Here is an 18,665-nt window from a genome sequence, read left to right on the forward strand (position 1 = left end):
CTTTCAACGTCCACCGGCATTTGCCACCCTACAGTTCCCGACATGTCATTGACTTGAAGCGGTGGGAAGAGTTGCTTCATGTCAAGATAATCTGTTATTTACCGAGTGTTTTATTCACCATCGAGAGGAGCAAAAGATCTTCGTTTCATAAAGTAAGTAGCTAGCTGTTAGCTTAGTTGTCTAAATCACAATAGTGGGCTTCGTTGTCATGGTGCAGTTAGCTGGAGTGTGGAGAGGTCAGACCTCATGTTGTCACGCTGTGGTGAAACTAGCTAGCCGTGCGTGGAAACGTGTTTTCTTCACGTGCTTCTAGCAGCAACGGGGTTCGTATTGAAACGAGTAAAGCAATGTTTGATGGGCAGCAAGAGTCAGTGTGAATAATACAATTATTCTAGTAACTTCCTCCTTTTGTAAGGAAGTTACGTAACATCCGCTGTAAGTACTCAATGTGTGTGTGTGTGTGTGTGTGTGTTTGTGTTATATATACACACACACACACACACACACACACACGCGATAACATAACTTTTGTAGATAGTAAGACAATAGTGTTAACTTGAGCAGTAATGTAAATACGAATGGTTAATGCAACAGGTTGAAAATACATGAGGTAGGTGGATATGACATTGTATTTGATGTTTACATGTTAAAAAACAGTGTGTATTGGTATACAGCAAAGTTAGTTCTACATATTATATATACTGTGTGAAGTGCCTTCAAGTGTTAATTTTAAAAATAAATGATATTTCTTATCCACAATTATCTTCATTATAATTGTAGGCATCTGTATTTCTCCTAAATTCACCAAAAGTTGGTATTAGATAATGCCTCATTTGCATATTTAAACATACAATTTGAGAAAACTTGTATTGCAAAAAGTAAGTGTCTTAATGTAAGTATTTATCTGGGGAGGTTTTACGGTGATGTGAATTATTTATCCTATTCAACATCCTATTCATTCATTTCAAGAAAACACTGTTTTCTTGAAATTAGTTTTTTTTAATACTATAAGCAGGAAATGTCCTCGTCAGAAGCACTGACATACACCAAACTTTACACTTTCATTCTTGTCTATATTCTGAAGGTTTTTACAGAGGGATTTGTTTATATATATTATTAATAGCTTGATTTATACAACATTTTAATACTTAAAACATGGTGAAAAACAAGTGTAAACCTTTTTTAATGCAGCATATATATAGTAGATAAACGTAGAATGGAATTGAATAGATCAGCTTCATAGTCACCGAAACACCGGTCCAGCTATATGAGTCAGTATCAGCCCGATATTGGTATCAGTGTATCCTTAAGTTTAATAAAACACACAGGAGTATACATATGATAAACTGCTCTAGCGGGTATTTGCATCAGCATACTGTAGGTAAGAAAGCGACACCGGGGAAGGAGGACAAATCAGCTTTGGTTCCCCCAGATAAAGTGAGCTTAGGGAATGAAACTAGTTCTACAAATCTGAGGACACGGTCAGAGTTTTCTCAGCAAGGAATGTAACAGATTGTTCCTAACGCTGGATGTTCGTTGTGCAGGGTTAATGCACGGGTTGACGTTACTGTCATTATAGAAGTCCTTCTTAATCTTCCTCTGAATATTAACCGTGATGCGTGTGTAGTTAATTCAGACCCTCGTACAATATGTCTGTTTGTTTCACAGCTCGGCCATGAGGAATCTTTGGACCAAAGCAGGTGTTTTCGGTTCAGTGTCGGTGGCTTTCGGTTCAATGCTGTGGTCACAGAAGCAAGCTGAGTCGGACCAGGTGGCTTCCAGTTGCACCTCCGCTGATACAAATCCTAGTTCTCCCTACGAACTCAAATTGGTCCAAGTGCTGTTCCGACATGGTGCTCGAACGCCGCTAAAGTCAATACCTGGTGTTATGGAGGTAGAACTCTTTTTCTGTGTTTCCTCGACTCGTTAAGTGCCCGTGTACATAAAAAAAAATGATCTCTGTATAACAAGTCTTTGTTGGGTCCAGGTCCAGTGGGTGCCGAAACTCTTGGAGCCTCCGGCACACACCCACATCAACTATGAAGTGACAGATCTTCACGGGGGCCCGAGACCCCCGGCTCCTGTAGAAGACAGCTATCGTCAAAACGTCCTGAAGGTAGGTGTGCTTTGTGGCGATCGAATGTGGTCAGATAAGAACAGAGCGGAAGGAACAAATTCAGGTGCGGCAACTTGTTCAGTTGGTTCTCGGTTAGAGGCTTTGTGTGAGGATACTTTAGAGGAGGAGCAGACATTTAAACATGTAGTAACTGGAACAGCGCCTCTGACATTGAGCAATCTGGCATAGTTGAACCTTTACTGGGCTTTTTCTGCTTTGCCAAGTTTATACGTGCTGTGGTAAAGGCCTGGTGTTTAATGTTATTTGATCTCTGTATATTTAGAAGTTCTTTTGCTTCATAGATGTGAAGCTCCTTGTGGATTCAGAAAGCTCCCCCCCCTCTAGTGGAAATGACGTGAAAGCAGCTTCATTCATTCAACAGCTCTCTGTAACGCTGCTGAACTGTGTGTAGAGCTTCCCAGTGAGATGTGTTTGCCAGCCTCTGTCCGTAGAGATGAGAGTTTCCTGCGCTGAGTTAGCTGCTTCGCTAAAGAGGTTTACTGCGCTGGATTTAGCTTAGAAAACCAAATCCCCACAATATGGTCTCCCGCCATCCTCGTACCACATTCACTCTGGATTCCTGCGTGTGTGTGTGTGTTTGTTAGGCCACATGTGTGAGTATAACCGGATCCTGTTTTGTCGCCATTGGCAGGGTGGCACGTTCCCCGGTCAGCTGACCACATTGGGCATGCAGCAGCTGTATGAGCTGGGCGAGAAGCTACGGAGGAGATACGTTGAGGAGACCCATTTCCTCAGCTCCACCTTTAGCCCAGCTGAGGTCTAGTAAGTGTTGGATAGCAAGAGCCACTTGCACTTTTCCTGCACACGACAGTTTTGATACATTGTGATAAATAAGCCCAGTACAAAGGATATCAGCCTAAATGCTTTACTTTTTTCCATTTTTAGTGTGCGCTCCACAAACATCTTGAGGACCATTGAATCTGCCAAGTGCCTGGTAGCCGGGCTCTTCCTGCAAAAACAAACAGGTAGTTTAGAAAGCCACATGTGCACGATGTTGTTGTTCCTTTCTGGATCTCATCGAATCTGTTTTTTTTGTAATCTTCTGTTCTATTTAAAGAAATTGTCCCCATATTAACAATGGAGGCAGCATCTGAAACCCTGTATCCTAACTACCGGGGATGCAAGCTGCTCAAAATTCTTGCCAGGTATGTAAAGTACATTTTCATAGCAGGCCTCACAGTCTCCTTTGCACTCGCTACCCCCCCCCCAAAAAAAAAACTGGAATCCAGAGTTGCGATGCCTCTGACAGGTTGTCACGGTGTGTCTTGTGTTTCGTGGCTGACGCTGTGTGTGTGTTCTGTGCAGCCACCGCTGGGCAGAGTCGTCCACTCTGCCAGACATTGCAGCAGACCTGCGGAGCATCTACAGCGCGCTGGGCATCGCCGCTCACCAGCACATCGACTTCATCCTCATTAGGGACGACATGGTCGCCAGAGAGGTGACACCGCCGCATCATGATTCCTGTGACTTTTATTAGGTCTCACCACACGCTATCAGAACAACGTAGGATTATTCTGAGGACCTGGCAAAGCTGCTAGTTGTGCAAAATAAAAAACTCCACGACCGAGTTCATCAAGTTTCTAGACATTCTAGCAAGCTAAAAATAACAGATGCAGCGTGATCTGAATTTGCTGATTGTTTCCCCCAAATACTGTTTAAACCAAATACTACAGCCCTACCCTAAAAGCTACTACTACTTTACTCTCACGGCTCTATACTGACACCTTCTATACTGTAAGTTGCCCACAATAGACACCATTTTGGAAAATAACTATGATGACGGGCAAACCTGTCGAAAATATCTCATAACCAAGATGGTGGCCCCTGTAAAAAAAAAAAAAAAAGTTCAGCCGTGTTGGTTTTCCTTATGAGGCTTGTGTTGCTCAGTGACACTGACTGTGTCAAGTCTCTGCACATTAACAGGCGCACGGCCTGGCCTGCCCATCAGAGCTGGACAGCTGGAGGAACACAGTGGAGCAGAGAGCTGTGGACATGATCTGCCACGTGTATGGACACAACAGCAGGTTAGATCAAACAGAGGAGGGGCTTTTTTTATTTGTATGTAGACCATTTGTTATAAGTTTAATTATTCTGCTCTGTTTTTAGCACGGAGAACTTGCAGCTGTGTGTGGGACCCCTGCTGCACTCATTCTTAACCAACATTGAGAAGAAACTTGAGGGCACCTTACCAGAGCCAGACAGGTGGGACCCCTCTGGATGGACTCACCCAGTATTATTATTTTTGCACAAACTTCATTGTGTCTGGTCTTTTAAATTCTCCACTGATAATATTCTGTCTCCATCAGGAAGCTATTTCTGTACTCCGCACATGATACCACTTTGATCCCCTGTTTGATGGCTCTGGGCATCTTTGACATGAGATGGCCACCATTTGCCGCCGATATCACTATGGAGCTGCACCAACACCAAGAGACCAAGAAGCCCTTCGTTAAAGTGTCCTACATAGGCCAGGTAGGGGATGACAATGTGTCTGTTCATTTGAGACGCTTTTGCATATTTATTTTTGTGTTTTACTTTGAGTTGGTTATCTCTTCCTAGGATCAACTCATACCGGGTTGTAGTGGAGTCTACTGCCCCCTGGAGGAGTTCAAGCAGGTCCTCTCAGCGTACTCCCTGAGCGCTGAAGCCTACCACTCACTTTGTAACAGCACAGAGGGCCTGACCGAACCCTGAGCCATTAACTCACGTCTCACCGCAGTGCTATCCGTGACATTACACGCTGACAGTAACCACACATCATGTTTCTGTTTCTTCTACATCCTCCTCTCTCACGCCATCCAGCCACCGTCACCAGGGAAAGCTTTCTTGAGTGTACAAATCCTGGATTACAGCATCAGTTTACATCACACTCTTATTTCATAGTTCCTCATCTTCATGTAAGCAAGGCAGTAAAATGTTCCATTTAGGTAGATGGATTTAATGGTTATGGCTTATTGACAAGTATAAGCGCAGAATAGTTTAGCCATACAGTGTTCACGTGATATCAGATGCTTAGGGCATATCTGTGTCTGTTTGTATGCAATTAACCTGTGTGGATGGATGATGAAGGCTCCATGTTTTTCTTATGGTCAACGAAACCTCTGGCCCTGTTTCTAAACTTTAGCAGATGACAAATACATTTATTTGCGGAGATACTTGTTTTAGGATAATGTGGCAACAATGCCGTAATCTGACTACTGATGCAATTGTTCACAATCAAATCTTTCACATTCAATCATTTCATTCGTCAAGAGACACTGATCAGTCCATGCACTGGATCTAATGTTCGGGGATTGAACATTAGCATGGAGGTGAATGTCATAACAATGTAGAATCTGCAGAAATGTGATAATTCTGCTATGGTATGTGTTAAGATTGAAACTTTAGGTTGCCTTCTTGTGGGGATTTGTTGGCACCATCAGACCACAGTATAATGTATACATGAATACCTGCCCATTATATAGACCTGTGTTACAATAACACACATTGTACCTCATCAGCGGGATTGTCCCGTGAGCTGCTGTTTAAAACACAGGTTTACATTGGTGACTCATAAAGATTTCAAATCAATATTAAGTCTCTTATTTTTTGTGGGGGGGGGGGCTTACATCACGTGTACTATTCCTACCAGCTAAGTAAAACTTTAATACAGGGATTACTAAAGCACAACTAGTGTAGTAGAGTTCAAATGCATCAACGTGCTTGCACCTATTTTGGAAGTGTGGTGTCCTCCGAAAGCAGCTCTCGCTAAATACCTCGTGATGAAATGTCGACTTGGCAATGCTGCTGCTCTGTATGACTTGCTCTCCTTGTTCGAGCTCAGTTTTTGGTAAACTGGTTTGACGTGTAGAATGAAAGACACCACCTGATCCACATGACTGACAAGACATGAATAATCAAGAGCCATGTGGACCCGTACATGCGCACACGCACACACACACACACTCCATAGACAACATGTATGTACCAAAACAATATCTTTTATTTGTAGTCCATCACCACAGCCCTGGGAGGCTATTCTGCACCAAAGCCAATGGAGAAACACATGACAAGCTTATACAATAGAGAAAAGAGAGGAAGTCAGCTGGATGGTTTAGCAGTACGTGTTTACATTTCCGCGTGTCTCCCTCTGGACACCACACCTGCCTTTCTAAAAATTGTACCAGATCTACCTAACTAGTTCTATGATACCTGGCATACCTGCTGTGGCATGCAGCCACTCCTGTCCCATTCTGCTGACCATTGGGGGGGATTATTGCTGTGGGAATGATTATTACCCAGAGTCAACAAGAGAGTCAAAAGCAAAAAACGGGAACAAGAAGAACACACAAAGCACATCTGGGTATTAGCGGTATTATTCACGCTGGCCAACGTTGAGTCCTGAAAGTTTTGGAGCACCGAGTCCAATGTTCATCTGGACCGGGGTTTATCGTTGTGCTGCAAAGCTGCCAGGACCCTCACTGTGTTGCTCTCAATGGTAGAAAGAAGACGCTTTCTGCAGACGGTCCATGTTTGTGCTTTTTTAATAATACTATTATCTTAATGAGGTCATAGTTTGGTTTGTTATACACTGGAGTTACAAAGGAAATTAAAATAGACTAAAATTCGAATAGCCCACCAATGGTAAACAGTACAGTATTTTTAGGGGGCGTTCCTCCCCTAATGAAAGTTGGGTAGGAGGAGTTGAGAGGTCACTGATAGAATGCCTATACATACAGACACATACATACCACACAAACATACAGTCTGTCAAGCACACGCACACACTCTCACGTATATACTGTACAGAAACAGTCAAAACAATGGAGCGAGAGACAAGATGGAGTTCCACTAAAGTCTTCACAAAGCACAAATTCTTCTTATTCCTTTCTCTTGTTCCATACCACTTTCATGACAAATTTGTTTTCGTTTTTTTTGAAAAAAGTAGACATATACTGTAGCATCTCCACGCTGACTTTGAGTTAGGTTGATTCCTCTTTGATGTTGAAAGTCATCTTTATAGTCAGATAATCAAAAAAACACAAGAACAGTTTTTGCGAAATTGATGCACAACAATCCCATACATTCTGAAGTTCATGAGTCAAAATCAAATGTTCTTGTGGCAAAAGTACTCCAATCTGGGCCTGTCCCGAGTCTCCATTGGAATAGTTCCCACAGGACATTACTCGGTGACTGGTTAGCTCCGTTCTGTTCGTTTCTGGGTACATCCTCTCTCCTGTATTATACTTCCTTTACTCGAGATCATCAGAGTTTTCTGAACACACCGTCACCTTTATTCCATCCTTGTGTATTGTCCAAGAACATTCTACATACAAGGTTTCTGTAGGATCAGAACATTCCAGGGCCCGGACTGAACCCCATGTCCATGTCACGTGGCCTCATCTGACCCCCCATCATCATTGTCTGCTGTGGAGGGCCGCCCATGCCCTGCAGTGACATCATCATGTTAGGTGAGCCACCGGGGCCTGGGTGGGCCATTTGTCTCCCCTGCATCATCCCTCCTGGACCCCCAGGAGACATCATCCGGTGCTGGGGGCCCATCATGCCTTGGCCCATGAATCCTGGGGGCCGCATCGGGTTGTGGCCAGGGTTGCCCATTGGCATGTCTTGGGGGCCCATTCCCCCGCCGGGCCCCCCTGGCATCCCCCCCATCCCCTGCATGGACATCCCCATCCTCGGTGGACCATCGCTCATCATGCCCTGCATGGGGAAGCCGGAGGGGTGTGGTGGTTTCTGTCCAGGGTGTCCGGGGTGTCCAGGGTGTCCAGGGTGTCCGGGGTGCCCGGGGTGCCCAGGATGTCCAGGGTGCCCAGGGTGTCCAGGGTTGTCTCCCCCACCTCGGGGGAAGTAAGACAGAGTCTGACTGGGCTTTTCTGACGGGATTATCCTGGACAGGTCAAATTCGGGAATGCCAGATGCTCCCGGCCGCATCACCTCATGAAGGTCCGCATCACTGAATCCACCTTGCATGTTGTTGAACTCCGGCCCTCCGGGGTTATTGGGCTTGCACATGCCCCCATCAACCCCTCCTCCGTGAGGCATGTTCCCCATCCGTCCTCCCATAGGCCCTTCTCCCTGGAAGCCCATGGGATGGCCAGGGAAACCTTGGGGACCAGGACCGTTGTGCGGGGAGAAAGGGCCCTGCTGGGAAGGGGACTGGGTGAGGGGGTATCCCTGGCCTCTGTGAGGGTAACCCATGCGTCCCTGGGACATCATTTGGGGGTTTCCCATACCAGGGTCCTGGGGGTTTGGTGGTATCATCATACCATGAGGCATCATGCCTGGGCCCATATTAGGAGCATTGGGAGAGGGCATCTGTGGGGGCATGCCATGGGAGAGGGGCTGGGACGCCATTGGATTCATGCCCAGAGGGCTGAGGGCAGACATGGGTCCAGCATTTCCAGGTCCCATCATACGTGGGTTGACTTGGTGATTCATTGCCATACCTGCAAATGCACGACAAAAATAAGTGATTATGTATTCTACACATGCACTAAGGTGGGTGCAATTGAAAGTTAAAATCCAACAACAAAGAAAAAGACATTTCAGATGTTTTACCGTTATTGTTTACTGAAGGCAGGTTCGGGGAGCGAGCTGGGGGCGAGTCGTCGTCAGAGCTAGCGACAGTCTTTATGGCATCATGGTAGAGTGGGGTGGAGCTGGGCATTGCAAACTTGGACATGCGTGACATCATGATGGAGAGAGGGTTCTGGGATAGAGTTGGCTCAGGGGGGATGGCGTACGGACTGCCAGACTGAACGTTGCCTGGTAGGGACATGGGGCCAGATGGAGCCCCTGATGAAGGCGGGGCTGAGGGAGGGCCGTTACCACCTAGAGGAGAGCATGGTGAGAAAGAAAAGACATGACAGAGATGATCAATCTTAGCAGTGCAGGCTTGAGATTGTTTTTTATCAGTAATGATAACGTAGCAATAGTATTTGCTCCTTCAGGCTCAGTGAGATTTAATTCTGTGGCCACAAGAGGGAGCCACTGGACCATAACCCACCCAACCCCACCCCTCATACAGATGTGGTGACTTAAAGAGATGCACTTAATAAATGGCCTCCACATCTCTTTATTTGCATTTTCAGTATTGTAGACTAATTCTGACAGATATTCTCCATAATAAAAATAAACTCCAAACCATTTACAGAAGACATCCCAATATTAACTGTATTCAATTTAATAAAGATGCACTGAAAAGAGATGGGGAATAAAATCTATATTAACGATGAAGTAAGAAGAAGAAACAGGTGCTGCTTAACAGGAAATGGATGAAAGAGACTCGTACCTTGCTCCATGGCACCCATCATGTTTGGTGAGGTGATACTGAGGGGAGGTTTGCCACCTTGAGGTGGTACTCCGGGACTCTGCATGGGTGGCTTTGGTGAGGATGCCCATCCTGGAGAGGGGTTTGGAAGAGAAGGAGACCTCATGTGAACAGGAGAGGCACCAGCTGATCCCATCATGGAGTGGGGGGATTTCATTGGTGCTGAAGCTGGGGGAGGTGGAGGGGCACTGGGGCCTGTGGGACCACTGAGCATGCCAGCCAGCTGGGACGGCGTCTGAGGGGATTTAAGGTTTCCAGAGGGAGAGCCCATCATGGGGGACTGCACTTGCCTCAGAGGAGGGGACTTAAGTGGGTTGATACTGGGAGAGTTTCCCCCTCCTGCTTGGACATTCAGATCGGCTGGCTTGCGGCCCCTCTGAATTTGTGAAGGACCACCGGCAGGGGGGAGGTGGTTAATACGGCCATTGCCTCCTGTTGGTGTAGATCTGTGCTCTGGACCAAAGGCTTGGTCTACATGCGGACCCCTCATTCCTCCCGGACCCCCTGGGAAGGGCCGCCCAGGCCCCATAGGAAAGTCTCCTGGTTGTGACTGCTCAGGGAAGGGTGGACCCTGCATGGGCCGGCCTTGTGGACCCATGTTCTCCATTGGAGGTCCTCCACCTCCTCTCATTCTCATGATCTCCTCGGGACTCATATTCATGGAGGGATCTCGTAGCTTGGCAGGGTGCATATGAGGTCCTGGCCCAGGGCCAGGCCCCATGCCAAACTCGGGTCCCATTTCCCTTCCCCCCATCCCCTGGAGCCTAGAAGACGGACTCATAGGACCATCCCCGGGCATTCTGGGAAACATGCCCATGCCATTACCAGGTTCCATTCCACCTCTTTGGTGCCCCATCATCCTTTGCATGTCCATCATCATCCCTGGAGGGATGCCCTTCTCTCCACCCATACCTTGGTGGAACATTGCTTCTTGGACTGACTGAGGATTTGGAAAACGCTCACCACGACCCCCTGGACCAGCAAACATCCCCCCAGGTCCTCCGGGGAAGCCTCGTGCATCTCCCATACGGGGAGGCATGTCGTCAGGCCAGCCCATTCCGGGCCTTGGGGGCCCCTCCATCTCAGGATTCATCATACCAGAGAAGCCAGGCATTCTCTGCATATGTGGGGGCATACCCCTGGGGCCGGGGCCGGGGCCGGGTCCGGGGCCCATGGCCATGCGCTCCTGGTAGTGCTCTGGTGGACCACCTGGTCCTCCCCACATCTCTCCTGGGCCCATCTGGTAGGGAGGCGGGGGGCCTCGCATCATGCCGCGTGGACCGTGGGGGTGCATCATCATGTCTGGAGGAAGTGGCCGGTGCTGCATTTCTTGTTTCTTCCTCTTCTCTTCATAAAATTCCTGCTGTAGCTTCAACCAAGCCACCTGTTCTGGAGTCATCTGATCTCCATCTCCACAGCCCCCTGGACCCCCCATGTGTGCACCCATTTCATCTTGTGGAAATGGGGGCATGTCCCTGGGGCCGTGGGGGGGACCATGCGGTGGACCATGGGGTGGGCCAAAGGGTGGACCTTGTGGGCGAGGTCCTCCTGGCCCACCTGGTGGTCCGAGACTCTGAGACTGTGCCATCATGGCCTGTAAGGGGCCCTGCTCAGACCTTCGGGGTGCACCATCAGGGCCTCCATCGTGGGGTCCACCGTGGGACTGTGGGGGCCCAGCTTGTGGGGCATCACGGTCATCAGGGAAAAGCATGCGCTGAATATCTCGCAAGGTCTGTAGGGAGCGCTGGCGATGCTCCAACTGTTCTTGGGACAGACCCTCTGTGTTGGCCTCCATGTTCAACAGCTCCTGGGCCAGCTGCTGCTGCTGTTGCTGCTGCTGGGGTGTCAAACCCGCTCCACCAGAGCCTCCACCCTGCCCTCCCTCAACTGCTGTTGGAGGGTTGAGGCCTGCCTCAGGTTGGGTGACAGGGGCCTGGTCAACTGCAGCAATAGCGTTGCTGGGGCTACTGCCGGGAAGATTTTTGGATTCCATGCCTGCAGAGGACGACCCTTCCTGCGGAAGAACACCAGATTGGCTCCCTTGGTTTGAAGGCTGGGGTGTGGTCGGCTCTGCCATGCCCGGTAAGGACGGCTTGGATCCAGGCTGGTGGCTCTGATCTTGAGCATGGGACGGGGGCTGCTGGGGAGGCTTGGAGTCATTTCGAAGGGCGCTTGCTGCATTATTCTTTAGCAGAAAGTGACAGAAAAAGGATTAAGTTATAGACACTCTCATGCGAGATGTTGGTGTATAAAAGTGCATACATGTGCGTTAAAAAGAGTCTTTACCAGGAGGAGGTGAGCTTTGTCCTTGCTGCTGGAGATGTTTTTCATGTGGAAGGCAATGATGTTTTCTGTATGGCCAGTTAGAACCGCATCAGCTGCCCTGTGGACGAGAAGGCAGACAGTCAGACATCCGTCATCAGACACAATACGTTTGTGTGTGTACGGGTCCATTTGAAGTGAGCTCGATGAATGAGTACTAACTGAGCATCCACATCTTTGATCTCCAATTCCCAACAGAGTGTTAATCTAAGTGTACGCTCCCACTGAGAAACACACATGCTTGTGCAGATACACACAATGGATTTAGGTATGACTGGGAACGTTGGAGGAAGGAAGAGAAGTGGTGGGAAGCAAGTATCTTAGTGCCATACACACAAACATCAAAGACAACAACCACCACTGATGACAGGGGCACAGAGATAAACTTCAGGCAATTGACATTGTTGGCAATTCCATTTAATTTTGAACTAAACTTCCTCAAAGGGTTTCACTGTCTGTGGGTGTTTTGCTTGCGTGAAAAAAAGGGGGTTCAAAGTATTGAGATGATTTAATTTGCCTGAATAAACACATTCATATATAAAACGTGTAGAGATAAGTTTTAACTGTAAAATGAATCACCAAACATAACGCAAAAACAGTGCATACGCTACATATACATGTACAATATGTGCACTAAAAATGTAAGAATTAAGTGGCAAAATATGGCTAGAGAGCCGTTTCTGAGCTGCAATATTATGGAAGAAACAAGCCGTGACACACATGAATGGGTAACTCTTAGCTTCCTTACTTGTTGGCCATCTCCGTGGTGAAGACATAAACAAGTTTTGTGCCTGGTTTCTGGCCACTCGCAGGTTCCGTTGTCGAGCCCTGGCCTCCCAGTGTATTGTGGGAAGGTGTGGAGGAGCGACTGAGTCCGGCATTGGAGGTAGAATGTGAGACGGAGTCCTGGGGCTTCACGTCACTGGAGTTACAGTCTGCAGAGAGACAAGAGGGAGGACCACGGCTTTAAGACCAGTGCAGGCCTATGGGTAATGTAGTTCTACGGAGGAGCTGCCATGAGTCAAGTTGATCAGCAGAGGGACTTCTAAGAATGCTCGAATGAACACGTTAACACACTTACTGAAGAATCCTTTGTCATCTTCGTCACTTTCTCCCCCAGAGCACCAGTCAGCTCCACTGTACGGCTGCCTCCTCTCTGCCACACACATCCTCTTCACCCTGCTACTGTCTGTACACACACACACACAACCGTCAGTGGGCTTCGGTTTATCTGTGCGAGTGACTGCAAAGTATATTTTTCAAGATGTCCAACTGTTGCCCTCTCTAGACAATGAGAACATAAGTATCTGCACTATCAGCACTTTTATCAGCACAAGATAAAGTCATGCAGTGTCACCAGTTTGGGAACAAAGCGTGAAAGGATAGCTACTGAAGACGTCATCAAGTAACTCATCAACCTTTGCCCGGCTGCCTTAGTTCAACTGTTTTATCATTCTGGTGAGAATAAAAACATTTAACATAGTCTCAGATTTGAATTGACTGCCATTATAATGCATACTGGGCTACGATGGTTGCTACTTACCTTTCTCCTCACTGGTGGGTGTGCCACCTTCTGGCTGCTCAAACGACTCTACCGAGGTGCTTCGCTCCCTTTTGACTTTGACCTTGGAGCTCGGGCCCGATGTCAGGCCCTGGCCGTTCTTCAGCCCCATGCCCCCGGTCACATTCTGAGCCCCTTTGGAGCCCAGGGTCTTGGGGTCGCAGGGTGAGGGCTGTGATTGGCTACCAGTGCTCCCTGGTTTGCCCTGATTGGGCATTTTAGAGTCTATCTGGGTGGCAGTGGAGGGGGACATGACGGGAGGGGAGCGTACCATGGCCTCCGTCTTAGGTTTAGGGCTGACGGACAAGAGGAGGGAGAAAAAGATCAGACATAATAATAGAGGAGACAGAAAGGAAAACTTTTTTTGTTTTGGAATTGGTAAACACAATGTCATTATTGCATTTGGTATGGATATCTATGAGCTCTATATTAAGCTATTGGTATTGGAAATGCCTTGTGCACAGTTAAACCTGAAGGAACAGACAGTAGAGACACAAGCCATCTATAAATGACTGCTGCTTACTGTTCTGAGAGCAGTTCAGTTCAGACAGGACACATCCAACTGGCAGAGAACACCCTTACCACACCCTAATCTCTGTCTCTCTCTCCCTAATGTGCACGCAGACACACACACACACACACACACACACACACACACACACACACACACACGTACCAGTAGCATGAAACAAATGCCAACATGTCCAAAAAGCACCGTTGCAGCCGAGCACACTGTCTGTACGTTCACAAAGACACACAGAATCTTGGCAGTCCAGACAGCTGTTTCCAGAGGCTCCAGAACCATGAGTCAGCAGGGAAAACTTCCAACCTCAGTGTACTCCCTGACCCTAGAACAGCTCTGGAGCACACATCAAGACCTTGCCGGTTTAAAGAATGATGCGGGGAAGCTGATCTTGGATCTGCATTACACCAGACCTACACCTGCTTGCTAAGCAGCACAGGTACGGCCAAAGTGACATGCTCAGGTTTGTGTTAACTAAAACTCAGTTTCACTACGGATCACATAGCATGTATACACTAACACCACAACATCAAACACATGTTCAGTAACATGGAGCCTCCCGCCACAGACCAAGCCACCGGCTTTAGAGATGGTTGCTCGCTTACTTTAATAGTTGGGATGGGTCATATTTTCCCATAGGGATTTATAAAGTATGACAACAAATGCTGCTTCACGGCCTTTGCTGCACAATGTGCACCTTGCAACGGTTCAGATACGAGTGAACATACCAAACACCGGCATGAGGGATGCACCAATCACTCTGGAACCAATCATCTCAGCCAAAAAGCGGCTTAACTTGGCATCTGCTCTTGGCCTAACGGCACAAAATATATTTTTATTTTTACAGAAAATGGTTCCATACATTACAAGTAGCCTCTGTGAGTCAGCTGTTCTACAGAGACCCGTTTCTTTCACTTCATTCTGTTCTGAACAGAGGGATGAGTGTTTGTATTTGTTCTCTGCTCCAAACTGTTAATAAACACTGACAGCTAATGTTTATTTATTTTTCAATAATGGGAGATGATTACTTGCAACAGGTTTATTTACTGGACAGAAGCTGGTGCTCGCCCAGTAAAGTGTACTTTATGTTATTGATGTGGAAAGACACGACTGAGTACTTCAGTCATCGAGCTGTTAGAAGTACAAAACGACAACGCAGAGGACAAAAAAACGTGATTAAGTGTCACAACAATGTTATGCAGCCATAAAAATCATCTGTTTAACATAATGCGGTTATCATTTTTTTAATTCTGCTAGTTGTGCAGCTGTTCATAGAAAGTCTGGATTAAATGCATAATCAACATTCATATCGGTGTTTGGCTGATAAAACAATCATCAGGACCTCACACACACACACACACACACACACACACACACACACACACACACGGTCCATTGTGCGTCCACTCACCTCTGCGTGTTGGTGGACGGGGAGTTCTTCAGCCTATTGGAGTGCATTGATGGGGCTCCCAGGACTACGGAACAGGGTGGAGTGATGAGCTGGTGAGGACTGCCGGTGTGCGTGAGCGGCGCTTTTGCGCGCACGTTCCTGGAGCCAGGCGCGGGATTCCCGATGTTGGAGAGGTTCCCCCGACCGTCCTTGGCCTCCTCTCGCTCCTTCTTCCCTCGCTCCTTCTTGTTGAAGTGTGTCGCTGCTGTACCTGCCGCCGCTGGCCTCTCCTCTTGGACCTCCAACATTCTCTCTATGTCCTTGTCTGTGTGGGTGGTTTGTGCGCGAGAATGTATGTGTGTGTGAGAGAAAGTGTGTAGAGATGATAACAATAGTCCAGAAGTCTTTTCTTGCTCGGTGTGTATTTATGAAACTCCCCCAAGGGGGCTTTCAATGGCCCTTGGGCACACTGTTGAGAGAGAGGAGAGAGGAAAAGGAACAGTTAACAAAAGTGGAAAAGAGGGCCACAGTCTGAACAGACTTAAAGTGACACACCACCCAAAATCTATTTAGTACCAATCTACTTCTGTAGACTTGAAAGGTGGGTGTTGAAAGTTCGTCATTGTTATTTCGTAGTGTCGTCGTTAAGCTTTAATTCATGTCAGCAGCAATGGATTCACATTTTTCACATGTTGCAAGAGTGAAAGCATGGGAGTTAATAATAATAAATAATATCAGATATTCTTGGGTTGATACCATTTGTTACACATGGGTCTCAGAGGGTGAATGCTAAAAAAAAAAAAAAAAAAAAAAAAGTGTTTGTAACATACTGCCAGCCTTCAACACTACATTGAGTTTCATGGAGGTAGACCGATAAAAACTCTTAAATATCAATATTGGTATTAGCCCAAAAACATCCAAAACCCAACATCAGTCAGGTTAGCCTTTGATACTACTGTATCACGTTACCTTTTTAAATACTAAGTGCAGCAAACAGTGAAGTGTGGCGATGGAGTGGGAGAACAGTATACTGGTCCAAACTAACCGCCGTGCATTTCTCTTTGTGTGCGTTTGGTACGAATGAATCCTGTTCGAGGGAGCAGCCCAGTCAGTCAGATTACATTGTCATCCTGAAAATATTTAGGAGCTCTTCCAAAAACACTCAACATTGTAACTGGCTCCAGAGTTCCCCCTGGTGAGAAGGAGGTGGAGTGTTTGGGGGGGAGGGGTCACTGGGAACCAGACAAATACACTTGACTCCTGCTACAGCAGCAACACTCGTCACTCGCCGGTCTGAGGGGGAAGTGATTTACAACCAGCAGGGCCCACATATCACTACTGCACGCGAGCAGAGGCCGGCTTCTCCACAGGGACAGAGGAGCCTTGTGTATCCAAATTACACTGATTAGACGAACCTTTCTATCTTAAAACACACTCTGTGGTACAGGAGTGGGCGTTTCAGAGGAGCCATGGGCGGATTAATGACTGCTGAATTTGCGATTTGTGCGTTTACAACAGAACAGCTTGAAAGACCTCTATTATGGTGACATGACATGTTTGTATTTTTGCAACACAACATGCTTTGATACATAACTGTGGAAATTATATTGTGTGTGCGAGTTATTCTGCAGTAGTGATGATACGCACCACACAGAAATTGACTGGAATTTCACACAAGGGCTTTGGCTCAAACTATAGTCGTCACAGTTTAAACTTTGTGTCTAAATAATTTAACAGTGTCAGTAAAACAGACGGTCTGCTCGTGTCCCATCAGTCGTTGTTGCTGGAGTTGGGGTTTTGTTAGAGCAGATATTCAAATATGGGAAGTCAGAATGTGTGAGAGAGGACGAGAGCAGGAAGTGGCAGAAAATTGAGATGCCATTTCATTTTTCTGTTGACTGTAATGACTGACTTGGGTAAGTCACAGTGACAAGACCTTGTCACCTTACATCTCACTTGTTTATAGTCCTGTCATCTGTTCGTTGTTTATAGTCCTGTTATCTGTTCGTTTGTGCACTTTATTTTATATTTCACTTTATTTTATATTTCATCTTTATTTAATATTTCATATGTCTTGTAAATTTTAATATGTTTCTACTTACAATGATTGTTGTTGATTGTTAAATGTTTGCACCTCCCGTCACGCCAAATTCCTTGTATGTTCAACATACATGGCAATAAACGGTTCTGATTCTGACCTGCCAGACAACCGCTCTGAACCAAAACTGTCAATAATAACATCCAGGACAAAACAAGACAGTGTGGACAAAAATCCTAATTCCTTACAAGACACGTTTGATGAATGGGGATTAAAACGGCACGCAGAAATCATAATCATACATTACATTAAAAGTGACTTACAATAAATGCTTTCAGTTTATGTTTTTTTTTTTTTTATATAATATATATTATATATATATATACCTTCCTCCAAAACAACTACGAGTCATCAGTGCTAATAAACAAGTGCTTAGAGTTTTGTTTTTAAAAAGGACATCGGTGAGTGTGGGTGCTAAGTGTGCTTAAAGGCCGTGGTATGCGTCTGAGGACAACATGTTGGATTTTTGATTTCAGCTATTTGCAAAAAATCCTCTTTTTCCTGATCCATCATGAGACAGAGAGGAGAGGTTTTAGATTCCGTTTGACCATCTGAAAAGCACTTTGTTTGAAGCACAGTGGCATTGGGTGTATGGGGTCAGTTTAAAAAAAAGGCGAGTTTCCGGCATGCTGTCTTTGGATGAGGGGCCAGCCCCAACTGGCACGTGTGCCCTCGAGGGGAGTTATCTAAACCTAAACCCTAATCATACACAAATGTGCACAATGTGAGCATGCACACGCATACTGACGCAAACAGCATGACCCGTCAATCACCCGCTCCCTCCAATCGCAAGCTAACAAGACACTAATTGGGGAGCTTGCTGACATGACTGTCATAAGGAACGCACGCACGCGCACACACACACACACACACACACACACACACACATCAGGCGTGCACACTGCAGCCTACCATGCAAAACAAAACACCGTCGAGGCAATCATAGAGATTTTTCTCTCTCTATCTCCAGTAAAGACGCTGAACTGTCTATCACAGCACACACGGAGAGCTGCCGTGAATGCAAGTCAATGGGAAAACAGTATAATGAGGCTATAAAGATGAGCTTCCTGCCTCCGATATAAATACGAGGTTCCACATGAAGAGAGGGCAGAAAATAGTTCAATTCAATTAGGTTTGGGTTTTTCGAATGCGGGTGGCACTAAAAGGGAGCATTTAATTTCTTGCTTATGTAACAGCCATCGTACGCCGGCTGAGCGCAGTGTAGACCATCCCTGCTACGTCACCCAAATTCCTCTGAGGGGGCGATGGGAGGCTCTATACCAGTACAGGGTCCACTGGTATGG

The 18,665-nt window shown here is 46.6% G+C and overlaps 2 protein-coding genes across 3 annotated transcripts in view; one reads left to right on the forward strand and one right to left on the reverse strand.

The window, feature by feature from the left end:
- acp6 (acid phosphatase 6, lysophosphatidic) lies at positions 1 to 6,095 on the forward strand. The gene is made up of 11 exons (XM_031869415.1): positions 1 to 152; positions 1,669 to 1,894; positions 1,988 to 2,116; positions 2,769 to 2,899; positions 3,023 to 3,102; positions 3,195 to 3,282; positions 3,443 to 3,575; positions 4,061 to 4,161; positions 4,244 to 4,339; positions 4,444 to 4,609; positions 4,697 to 6,095. Exons 2-11 carry the CDS (start codon positions 1,676 to 1,678, stop codon positions 4,829 to 4,831), a joined length of 1,278 nt encoding a protein of 425 aa, XP_031725275.1. The 5' UTR covers positions 1 to 152; positions 1,669 to 1,675; the 3' UTR covers positions 4,832 to 6,095.
- Positions 5,741 to 18,665, reverse strand: part of bcl9 (BCL9 transcription coactivator) — a 24,122-nt gene continuing 11,197 nt past the window's right edge. For both annotated transcript variants that reach the window (XM_031869414.1, XM_031869413.1), the window contains exons 3-10: positions 15,285 to 15,732; positions 13,333 to 13,646; positions 12,871 to 12,978; positions 12,538 to 12,724; positions 11,754 to 11,850; positions 9,429 to 11,652; positions 8,696 to 8,968; positions 5,741 to 8,583 (exon numbers count right to left, since the gene is read on the reverse strand). In XM_031869414.1, the coding sequence (XP_031725274.1) occupies positions 7,466 to 8,583; positions 8,696 to 8,968; positions 9,429 to 11,652; positions 11,754 to 11,850; positions 12,538 to 12,724; positions 12,871 to 12,978; positions 13,333 to 13,646; positions 15,285 to 15,571 (4,608 nt within the window). In that variant the 5' untranslated portion in view covers positions 15,572 to 15,732 and the 3' untranslated portion in view covers positions 5,741 to 7,465. The remainder of the gene's footprint in view (positions 8,584 to 8,695; positions 8,969 to 9,428; positions 11,653 to 11,753; positions 11,851 to 12,537; positions 12,725 to 12,870; positions 12,979 to 13,332; positions 13,647 to 15,284; positions 15,733 to 18,665) is intronic.

This window comes from Anarrhichthys ocellatus, unplaced genomic scaffold, assembly GCF_004355925.1.
Source record: "Anarrhichthys ocellatus isolate YVR2014 unplaced genomic scaffold, GSC_Weel_1.0 scaffold47, whole genome shotgun sequence".
In the NCBI taxonomy this organism is placed as follows: domain Eukaryota; kingdom Metazoa; phylum Chordata; class Actinopteri; order Perciformes; family Anarhichadidae; genus Anarrhichthys; species Anarrhichthys ocellatus.